Raw genomic sequence first — 12497 nt, 5'->3', positions numbered from 1 at the left:
AAGATGGGAAGGCAGATAAGTCTTTCTATAGTAAATATACCTTAATTCATACTTACTTACTTCATCAGAGACCACCCTAAGTTAGGTTACAAAAACTGAGCAGTGAAATAAAGAGATATATTCTCTGAGGCCAACCTGACTCTTATACATGATTATGGTAGATGGCACAGGTCGACAGGACCTGTGCCCAACATCATCAGGTTCAAATTCAAGTCTCTTGCCAGAATATCCTAACCTGATCACAGATCCTGTCAAAATTATCGTTTGAAGAAAAATCCAGACCTGACATCCATAGCTTAGGTAAGCTTATTACCATCTACCATTATCAAGAAATAAAGAGATGTAGAAAAGATAATTCACGATACCTGCACCATTTAAGGATAATTACTAAATAATTAACTTTAAAGAAATACCTAAGAATCTTAACAGAAATACTAAAAAAAAAAAAAACAATTAAACTTTAGGTAGTATATACCCACCTACAATGCAGTGCTTCTGACAGGACGGTAAATCCAAAGAACATGACATGCTAATAATTTAAACATCTTATAACAACTTTTTTTCATAGGCAGTTTTAGGGAGGGGACATAGCAAGGACCTGCCCCGGACGCAGAAATTTAAGGAGTGCAAAATTTCAAATAGATAATCTAACAGTTACAAACATTTTGTAATTTTTTAAATTCTATTTTTATTAAAATAAAGTAGAGGGCGCATTTAATAAATGAAAATAAGTATTAAATTATAAATTGATTGATTAAAAAAATATAAAAAATAACTGGATAAAAATAATTAAACAAATCAAATAATGAATAAAATATAATTAAAAGAGAAATTATTAATTAATTAACAAGCTGAAAATAATTTTGTTAATAAATGAAATTTTGTTAAAATTTGGCCTGAAAATCTTGTGTAACACAGGCAGGGGAGGGTGGCTAATCAAGATTTTTCCCCGGGCGCAAGAGAGGGCAGAACTGCAACAGCTTTATTTAATCATAGTTTTGCCTAACAATTTAAAGCTCCTTAATTTCACAAAACAGGGGTGTCATTTTGAAAACAATTGTAGAAAAGGTGTTAGTTCCGAGTGTTTTCTTCAAGACGTCAAAACAGGGCGTGTATCAAAAGATTTGCTTTTTTCTTCTGCTATTTGTTCTCAGACTAAATATTTCTTCGTGTCATTGTTGTTTTTCATAGTTATCTTACTAGTGTCGTCTTATAACTTATTCAATTATAACTGGAGTACTCAGCGGTGAAGTACGTCAGACCCTGATATGTCAACCTATTATCACTGTCCTTCTATGCAGACAATGTTCAACAAAGGAGGTGGATGGCAGTCAGGCATGTACACTCAGGTTGTTTTTTTTTTCAGGGAGGTGGGCAACAATATGAAAAACAAATTTTATTTAATAATTTGATGAGAAGTCCACAGAAATCAGGAAATTTTGGGATTTTGGGAGGAACCTGAGGCCCCTCAGGCGTACATCTCTGGCTGAAAGACCAGGAATTTTTTTTTATCAAAATCAGACTTAAAGGATGAAACCCCAAATGGCTCACAAAAGTCAAAAGAAATGACTTACAACATATGCCCAATTTAGGTTGGAAAAGATGCATGATCTCTGCTAAAATGCACTATATTTGTAGCACTTGTGGACCCGGCAGACGCATTGTTACTTACACCCCTTATAATTTACTTTCAATTAGAAATTACTTTACTTTTAATTTGCTTTTATTTTAATCTTACCATTGAATTACCAATTTATATATATATATATATATATATATATATATATATATATATATATATATATATATATATATATATATATATATATATATATAACTATTTAACTATAATTTATATTATTAATTTTTTATATATATATATTTTTTAAAATATATTATAAAAAAAATTCATAAATTTTTTTTTATAATATTTAAATTTTTAAATAATTTTTATAATAAAAACTTTTTTGTATATATTATTATATAACTATAACTTTTACGATTACTATAGAAGGTTTTAATCCAGAAAAATTTACATCTTTCCAAATTTATCAAAACAATAATTAAAAATAAGCATTAGTAAATTACGATCAGTATTTTTCTAAATTTTTAACTTCTAAATATTAATAATGAACATAAAATTTATATTATAAAATATTTAGCATTATATATAATCAATAAAAATCTGTTTGATAAAATATTGACATAAAATTTTCAAACATTAATCACTTAAGCTAAATATTAATCATTTAATTTTCTTTTCTAAGACGGCCATTTGGGATGTAAGATTTTTAAAAGCTGATTTCAGGTCTACATTCTTCAAATACAAAATGGCAAGTTAGGCCTACTTAATCAAAAGAGTACAATCTTTACAGACAATGAAATCTTTACCCAAAGAGCTTTGAAAGGATTAGAAGTATTTGCAATTCAGCTAAAATTTTTTCACATATGCAACCACAGACTGGACTAGCTTTTACAAGACAGTATCATGTTTCTTCAAGATAGAAAATTCTAGACTAAAAAAATATTTAGAGCTATGACAGGGGCTAAAATATTTTAATTCAGCTCGAGTTTAATAAGCTGAATTAAACTCTACATTTTTTGGTTAACTGAATTTGGCTCTATAATTTGGGTTGGCTGAATTCATCTCTACATTCTTTGATTAGCTGAACTCAACTGTACATTTTTCAATTAGCTGAATTCAGCTCTACATTTTTTGATTAGCCTGACTTAGCCATACTCTTACAGATTTACAATTACACATTTGGCTAAATTTTTTTAAGGAATTCCTATTTAGTTGAATTAAAAGTTTAGATAAAAAAAATACCTGGAGAGCTTTTACAGCATCTGGGACATTGGTAATGAGTTTATCAACTTCAGGCTTGTTCAGTAGCTCTGGAGGTTTTTCCAAAACTGAAGTTCTGCTTGAGGGATTATAGAAGAATACTTGTCATTCTTCTTTTGATAAATGTTGACATAAAATTTTCAAACATTAATCACTTAAGCTAAATATTAATCATTTAATTTTCTTTTCTAAGATGGCCATTTGAGATGTAAGATTTTTAAAAGCTGATTTCAGGTCTACATTTTTCAAATACAAAATGGCAAGTTAGGCCTACTTAATCAAAAGAGTACAATCTTTACAGACAATAAAATCTTTACCCAAAGAGCTTTGAAAGGATTAGAAGTATTTGCAATTCAGCTCAAATTTTTTCACATATACAACGAAGTTATATAATAATATATACAAAAAAAAGTTTTTAATAGGCCTATAAAAATTATTTAAAAAATTAAATATTATAAAAAAAATTTTATGAATTTTTTTATAATATATTTAAATATATATATATATATATATATATAAAAAATGAATAATATAAATTATAGTTAAATAGTTATATATATATATATATATGCACAAAAGACTAACCAGTCTGGCAAGGTTTTAGATGCTGCTGAAGCAGTAGCTTAAAAGACTTATAAAAGAAGCTTAAAAGACACTTTTTACAATCTAATAACAGACAGATAATTTATGCAAATTCGTTTATACAGGGAAACATTCAATAATATAAAAGCCTTTTCACTCCGACCTATCGTCTTTTCAATTCAATTCAAAATGGTTGTTTCAAAATGGCCTTGGCTGTCATTTGTGATTAATGTGATGAAGCTCTAGATTTATGATACATAGATGTCTCAAAATCACTAAAAATAATTTGAAAATGTGAGCTCTACAAAATTCAACTTTTAGCAGAATATTAGGTCATGTTAGGAGCCTTTAGCACAAAAACCTGTGACTTTCTACCATTCAGTGGCAAAAACCTGTGAACCTGTGAACATAAAAAAACCTGTGAAGTTTCACAGGAAACCTGTGACTGTGGCAACACAGGCCTCTCGTTGATAGAATGAACAAAAGAACACTTTGCTAACGGCTTTATTTTATACAGAGCGCCAGCCGCGCGATACGAGTAACATTCTGTGGGGAAGAACTTTTGTCCTATAAATTAAACGGGCTTTCAAGAAAATCTGTTAGTCTAACAAAAACTTGACATCTGGTTGCTTCGATCGTGAATTAAATAATACAGGACTAGGAAAAGGAGGAAAGGGGCTTGGAAAAGGAGGTGAACCTTATCTTCGCAATTTACTTAGTTTTTATATACCATTACATAATCCGCAGGATAATATACGCATGTATCGCCTATGTTGAGTACAACGAATATACGTCCTAAGGGCCGAGGAAATGAGAGGCGTTCATGAATTGTGTAAATAAAATGTTATTAGCGAGTCTGTAACGTAAACACAGCATGCCGACAGAAAAACAGTAACTTCCCTGGATGTAGTTTACGCTCTGAAGCGTCAAGGTCGTACATTGTATGGCTTTGGTGGTTAATGGCTTCCGAATGCGTTTTAAACGGTCCATGTCCCTCGCCCCACAGGACTTGTTGACTTACAATAAATTTAAAAACAATACAGCGCTTTGTTTTTATTTGAAATTTCTTGTCTTTTGAGCAACACTGTAAGTAAATATTTTTTTTTCGTTTCTTCTTTTTTGTAAGCTATCAATATACTTATTCATAGCAATTACCAATGCCATTTTTATGTATTTAGTATATAACTTTGGCCTTAATTTGTTAACTCTCGTTTAAAACCTACCAAATCATACCCAATAAAAAAAGCTTCAATGGTCAACCGTGACTTGGGTGTATTATTTTCAATAGGGTAGTTAATATGAATTAATATATATATTATTAAAATTTTTGATACTATAAAAATTTCATATTCTTTTAAATGTACGAAAATAGAAAACATTTTTATAGTAATTTTTCAAACCGGTTTATTTTGTCAGGGTATGTTTTCGAGGGTTAGGTATGATTATTTAAGAAATTTTCGGGTTCATTTTTACTTTTAGATGGTTTGTCCATTTTATACTGACAATAATACAAAATTTATAATTTTGTATAAACTTTAAATCCTAATATGTTACAGTAATGCCTTTTTCGGTTGGAGGAGTTGAAAAAGATAACAAGAAATTTATGTAAACAACTTCCAACTCGTTATGGGTAGCGGGCGGTCGCTGTGGTGTTTAAAAAAGCGAGTGGCCCTTAAAATTGAATGGTTTGAGGATGCTTGAGCGGATTCTTATGTTCTGTAATATATCTCGAACCGAATGAGTAGGTTGAGTTGTATAAATTGGGGCATGATGGTCACCCTTTTGGTGTGAATAGAATGTACGATTGTATCATCAAAAAGTACGCCGAAATACAATATAACGGCGTAGGTGGATGCACTATCATATAATATAGTGAACAACAATATTGATTAAATCTCATTAGAAATATCCCGCACAAGTCTCTGAAAGGGCAATTTCCTGATTCATAGTTCTTTCATATGTAGAGAGAAAAGAATCTCTCTCAGGGCTCCAGTTCCGAGCCTGTCTCTGTGTGTATTTTGACCCCTACAGTAGCATGGGCTGACGGATGTTCGCCGCGCTAACTAACTGCTTTCTATGGGACGGTCTTTCTGGCTTTTGTCTCGAATTTGTTAGATGTCGCGAACTCTTGAGTGAGGGCCTCTCGTTTGTTTTCGTAACGAAATGGTACTATTAGAACTGCATTATTTGCGACGTATAGATCTCCGAGATTGAATCTGCACAGTGTTGTGTTACTTAATTTTTTTTTCTGAAGAAAACTTTATTAATATTAAAATTTTGATACTAACTAACATTATCTTTTCAGCTGTCGGCTACGTTCGTCTCTTAAATAATTAATTTCTTTGACATGTCTTACATTTGATGGGTCATGTTTGCGCTCCTCGTCTGCTAAAATTAATTCGTTATTATCAACACTGACTCAACCCTCAGGAGAGTCTACATATGTATCTCATATTGTGTTTACAACGAAAATCCGGACTACTGGCCTTTTACCCCATATTAGTGCAGAATTAGTGTAAAGAAAATGTGCGTCTCGCTTATTAAAATGCACACTAGCCTGACAAGATTCAAAATGTAACATACATGGGGGGCTATTTCGCTCTGACTATTCTATATATCAAATTTGATTTCGGATTGTTTGAATGGTTTCAAACTTATATTTAAACTGCACATGTCCCCCTCCACACAGGCCTTTTTAAATGACGCCAAATTTAAAAACACTACATCTCCTTTTACGTATGAGAATGTTCTTTGTTGTGCATTCAAAATGTCAGTAAATATTTTTCTTTTCGTTTATGTTTCTTGCTATACTTATTCGTAATATTAGAAATTGCCCTAGTCAATAGTATTACTTGTTATTGTAAGGTAATCTTCTACTTTTTTGTGCATTCTCTATATTTAATTGTTGTTTGTACTTTTTTGTTACATTGATCTTAAATCGACAGGCCTTTACTTAGTTTAAATATACAGCACCATATGATTACTTGTTTGTCAAAAAATATAATAATGGAATATTAAAAGTCCTCTTTCTTCAATAGTTGATCTATAATAGAACTAATCTCATCAAAAATAAATAAAATATGTCGAATGAATAGGGCTATAAAAATTTCAAAATTCCAATTACGAATTTTAAAAATACTCCATCCGGAATTTAAAAAGAATTAAATTAAGAAATTATTTGTAAAACAAAATATGGAAGATTTATATCGAATTTAATCCCAGAGCTATTAAGTATAACTGAACCAATAAACGACACAAGTATCAAGTCTCTTAGAAAGATTTCACTTAGTTAACCTATATTTTTATAACTTATTTTAATCGATTGAAAATAGGTTTGTGGTTTGTGTAGGGGGGGAAAAGTGCCCGAGTTGCTTGGCATTATATATTCTCGTAGCGAAGTTACCCCCTCCCCCCCCACCCCTATTGTTAAATTTTATTTAAAATCAGGTGGCATTTAAAAATTGTTGGTAAAAATTTTGGAGTCGATGTATTGTTCGTTAAACTATAATTTATAAATTATATTTGTAAATCAAATTCGAACGTCAAAACAATTATCTAAGAATATGATATTTTAATAAATATATTAATTATTTTTAATATTATTTACCTTAACATTATTATAAACTAAAAACAACAGACTTTTATTAGTTTTTTTTTTTTTTTAATTTTTCTATTTTTATTATATTTTGTAAATTTGTTTTTAGAGAAAAACTATATAAAATTAAATTTTTAATTAATAATTTTTATATAAAAAATTTACAAATTGGTAATAATATATTTTATTTAAATTCTTAATTTATTTAATAACAAACAAGAAGAGTACTACAAATACGATCCAGCCGAATACCACAGATCTATACTTGTACAAAAATTAAATCTATTTTCGTTTTTGTAAAAGTTCTGAAATTATTAAAAATACATTCAATTAAGAGACAGGATAATATAAAAAAAACTAACAACACGTGTTTAAATTATCTTCGATATTTCGATTATGTTTTTTTATTGTTAGTGTTAGACAAAACTTATAAAATTATGAAATAGAGATCATTAATATCCAGTGAATTTTCTGTACTAACTTGTCCGGAATTACTAGCTTAAATTAATAAATTATTTCTAATATTTTGAAACGAAAGTTATAATTTTATATGTAGATTTTATAAATATCTATTATACGTCTAGATACTATTCTCTTATAATGTTCTTTAATAGATTCCTTTAGTTATCAATGAAAAAAATAAGAAATACTCTATCTATTTTCTATCCCTCATATCATAAAATTATCAGTAATACGTAAAAAAACTAAATAGTAAAAATGATAGTACATTTAGTCCCACCCCCAAAACGTTAAGACAAACGAAAGGATATTTCGCACAGATATACCTTTTAACATTTGGCATGTTTTGTATAAGACATAAGGGAAAAGGATCATTCAGTCTCGGATGAATAGATAGTCGCGTATTCGTCTATGTCGTATATTGTACAGTTGTATTATTTTAACATAAATAAGGATAGACTAAGATCTTTTAGAAGCATTACAATAATTACAGGTAATACCCAGATCCAAAACTAGCTAAGGCTGAACCACCTACATGTGATCCACAATCCAATTAAAATTACCAATCAACACCCTACACAGAAATGCAACAAACCTAAAGTTAAGACTAGACCGGCCGCGGGGTACAGATACGGAAGTCTAGTACCTACGAAAGACGTGCTTATTTCAAGGTGGGCAATTGTTAAAAAGTGTTGACTAGGCACCGAAATCTCTCTTTTAATCGTAGCATTTCAATTTGACTTTTGCTACATACAAATGTTAAGGTATTTTATTGGTACGACTATAGATCAACACAAGTCGAGTCCAACCACAAAATGTCATAAAATCTCTGACCTAATAAGAAACTAAATAATTAAAACATCAAAACTTGAAACTGTAACAGAAAGACCACAATGTTACCACGAAAATGGATGTTATAACGAACACTGTAAAGGTTTCCAAGAAATCCCAACGAGAACAAAAAAACAGAGTAACCCTGAAATCTAAACATACGACGGGGTCGTCTCTCAAACAGGCTCCCGCCAACCAAGGGGTATCGAACCAGCCAATATCCAAGAGCTCCTCAAAAAAGGAAGGTCCCGTAGCTATAAACCTCGAATCCAACAGCGCCATGTTCAGTTCTCTCCACTAACCTTATAGCCTAAAGAAACTGTATTAACATAACTTGACCCCTATATGAATATTATATTCTAAAGTAACAGGGGCCTAGTAAGAGCGACTAACTAGTAGTATTATGAATAAAACCATTTCGAAACGCAGTTATTTATAAATCGCTCGAAATGAAATTAGAAAAATATAACAAGTACTTCAAAAGATATACGTCGGTACATGATGGTATCAATAAGAATAATAAATGTTCACATCTACTTATATAACAACTAAAGGTTCAGTTAAAAATGTTCAGATAATCAAAGTCTACTCTAATTTTAGAAATACTCATAGAGAAAAGTCACAACCATATTGGCGACAATTTATTTCTCGTCGCAAAGAGCTAGTAATCAACACTTGCTCCTAACTAGATGCAAAAGGGTATCAATTTTTGGTAGATTCGCCACGAGCTAGACAGATTGGCTAGTATGACATGTTTACCCCTTACATCCCCGCCAGGACGCAGAGGTTTAATTCTTTTAAGTTTAAATATAAAAGGATTTAGTTTGAACAATTGAAACTCATATACAGTGTATTTTTAGTATGGGTTTGCATTTTGACCTAACTCCACCCCTAACCCCGCACTGTACGTTGGATTTGTACACCCCCCTAACATCCCCACTCAATTGGACCAACCATGTGGTATCTACCTGGACTGTAAGATCCATTTTTTCACTGAGGAGTGGCTAGATCAACAAAGGAATTAGGTGTAGGGAGGACAAAGGTTTCGCGCTATAGCTACAACGGCATGAGCACAATTACATGCTTGTTACACGTATGCATTTTAGCTTTAGTTGGTAGAGAACCTTGACCTCATTACAAAAATGTATAAAATTAGAACATTTATTTTTTAAAATTTTACCATAAAACACATAATTGGAAAAGATATTTTTTTCTCTTTAAAAACTCACTATAGGCAAAAAAATACATATATACAGCATAAAATTATTGTAATCTACTCGGAACAATATAATATTTATATATATTAAATCATAATTGTATTCTAGCGATACTTCTATAATCATGACTACGAATTTTTAAAGTGATTAACTCTATCTATACGCTATCAAGAATACCCTCGTAATATTATTAATTGAGCTCTAAAATAAAATTTCTAACAATGTTATAGTTCTAGAATTTATTGATAAAAGGTCTTAACTCTAGGAAAAAATTGGTTTGAATGCACTTGTGCTATTTTGTAACTCACGCTTTTACTCTTCAATGAAACATATTTATAAATTATATTAAGTTAAATATTCTTAATTTATTAATTCATGATAAATGACATTAAAAAAATCAACGTCTAACGCCCCCGATATCTCTAATTCAAAGCTTTGATCCATGTTAATATTGATTGTTAAGATAGATATTTTTTTCTAATTCAAAAACAATTTTAAGCAAAAAAATGTGTAACACATACATAAAATTACAATAAGCGAATCTTGAAAAATTTAAATATATATAAATTCTTGTGTCTTTTTACTAGCGCTTTTATATATTACTTTCCTTTAAAGTCGTCTAAAATCCGTGAACTTTTCTTTTTATATAATTCTATCTCTGTTTCAATATTTTTATCCCGGATTCGCTTCTTTTGTCTGTAATTTCGAGCAGCTTCCTTATTTCTTTCTTTTGAACTTTTCAAACATTCTTGGGGGCATCTTGTAGTTTTCTTTTCGCCATTTCTTTCCTTGTGATCAGCCTTCTTTCGTTTGTTGATTGTGTTTAAAGCGGCTCGAGGGCAATTGGCATATTCCTCGGAAGTATTTTTATTGCCTTTAATTTCATTTTTCCTTGCTCCATCACCCTGGCCAACTTCTGTGGTAAAACTGATGCCACACTTTGGTACCGAGACCACATGCAAAGTGTCTGTGGTTTTTTTATGTTATTTTAAATCGTGAATTTTAACATTGTTTGAGTCTGGGAAAGCTTCCAACGCTGGCCAGGGGTCCATCTCGAACAGATGCTTTTCCATTTCTAAAATATCATCAAGCGTGTTGTTAGGGACCGGAACACCGGGGGACCGGGTTAGGGACCGGGTGTCCAATAAAAGAATTGGAGTGGGCGGAGCCTTGCAGGTTGGGGAGAGGGGACATTGGAGGTTGAGGTCCTTGGTGGCTAGGGCATTGGTGGTTGCGGTCCTTGATGTTCAAATCCATAATCGTCTCACTAGTTCATTTCTAAGGATTGTTCTGAATTTCTTTTCTTGGTATCTACATCCTTATTGGTATCAACTTTTTATATTGACAACACTCTTAAATGGTACTTGTTTAATATACAGAACACTGTCGGGAAGTAAAGCTAGGTCAATTCACAAGGTCATCTTGACACCAATGATTCTATTACTTTCAACTTTTTAGCATAATCCATTGCCGAAAACAATATTTTGCATGCACCAGAACAGTATTAGTCATATGCATATACGCCCTTACAGGTCAGTAGGTCATACATTTCACTGTCTGGAAAGCGCTGTTTAAGCAGAGGAAAACTATCAAAATATTCGCTTTTCTGCACTTGAATCAATTGACTCAAAGCTTTGGGGAAAAAACTAAATGAATCTAAAAACCGGATTTTATTCCAGCTCGTATGCCCATTATCCTCCGCCTGCCATTTCAACTCGAGAAGCACCAACTCCTCAGCCAATTTGGGGATAATATTGTAGGTAAATGAATTGTTTACGCATGGACTATCTACTCCCCCTCCCTCCCTGTGCATACGTGCCAAAGCCGGTAAAGTAAATTTTAAATCATAATTTGAATTATGAATGGAAACCGGTATAAAAAACTGCTGGCTTACATTCACATTGCACGATTGATGTGCTACACCACGAAAATTACTATCCACTGATGATATTTCCTGCCACAAGTGATTATGGTCCATGACTTAAGTTCTTAACTTCAGGGAGGGCTCATTTGATTGGAAATTGAAAGTTCTAGTTCACTTTTTAAGCGGCAAAAGATATAGGAGGTAACCAGTTCCCCCACGCCCTTTTTTCCAAAATGAATCCGATAAAAATTTTGAGATAGCTATTTTGTTAAAAAAAAGTTCAAAGATCATATAACAAAACTCCAGGGTCGACAGAACCCCCCAGGGCCCGGGGAAAGGCGTTGTAAGTTATGACCTGCGGGCATATATGGTTCTTAGGGAAAGGAGACTCGTATAAACTTCAGAGATGGCTCATTTGATCGGAAATGGAAAGTTCTAGTTCACTTTTTAGAGTCAAAAGAGATTGGAGGGCACCCCCCCCCCTCCACGCCCATTTTTCCTCAAACCCATCAGATAAGAACTTTGAGATAGCCATTTTTTTTAAATAGTTCAAAGACCATATAACGAAAACTCCGGGGTCGACACAGCCCCCCAGGGCCCAAGGGAAGGCGTTGTAAGTTATGCCCTGGGGGAACATATGGTTCTTAAGGAAAGGATGCTCGTAAAAACTTCAGAGAGGACTCATTTGATTGGAAATTGAAAGTTCTAGTTCAGTTTTTGAGAGTCAAAAGAGATTGGACGGCAGCTAGCCCCTCCCCACGCCCCTTTTCCTACAAATGCATCCAATAAAATTTTGTGATAGCCATTAAGTTAAAAATTGTTCAAAAGTCAGTTAACAAAAACTGAGGTGTCGACACAACCCCCCATGGCCCGGGGCAGGCGTTGTAAGTTATGCCCTGGGGCATATATAGTTCTTATGAAAGGAATGGTCATATAAACTTCAGAGAGGGCTCATTTGATTGGAAGTTGAAAGTTCAAGCTCAGTTTTTAATAGTCAAAAGAGATCCGAGGGCAACTAGCCCCCCCCCCCCACACCTTTTTTTTCAAACCCATCTGATGAAAAATTTGGAGATACAGATTTTGTTAAAAATAGGTCAAAGGTAG

General features: G+C 32.2%; 1 protein-coding gene across 1 annotated transcript in view; it reads right to left on the bottom strand.

Moving 5' to 3' along the window:
• The window catches only part of LOC148938436 (uncharacterized), a gene marked incomplete at its 5' end in the record, with an annotated part of 36938 nt that extends 34017 nt beyond the window's left edge, over positions 1 to 2921 (bottom strand). The window contains one exon of the mRNA XM_089107792.1: positions 2828 to 2921. Within this exon, the coding sequence (XP_088963918.1) occupies positions 2828 to 2921 (94 nt within the window). The remainder of the gene's footprint in view (positions 1 to 2827) is intronic.
• Positions 2922 to 12497: the final 9576 nt, after the last annotated feature.

The sequence above is a fragment of the Artemia sp. Qi Xiang Cuo genome, unplaced genomic scaffold (assembly GCF_049724085.1).
Source record: "Artemia sp. Qi Xiang Cuo unplaced genomic scaffold, ASM4972408v1 HiC_scaffold_3296, whole genome shotgun sequence".
Lineage (NCBI taxonomy): Eukaryota > Metazoa > Arthropoda > Branchiopoda > Anostraca > Artemiidae > Artemia > Artemia sp. Qi Xiang Cuo.
This window is presented reverse-complemented; position numbering and strand designations above follow the sequence as displayed.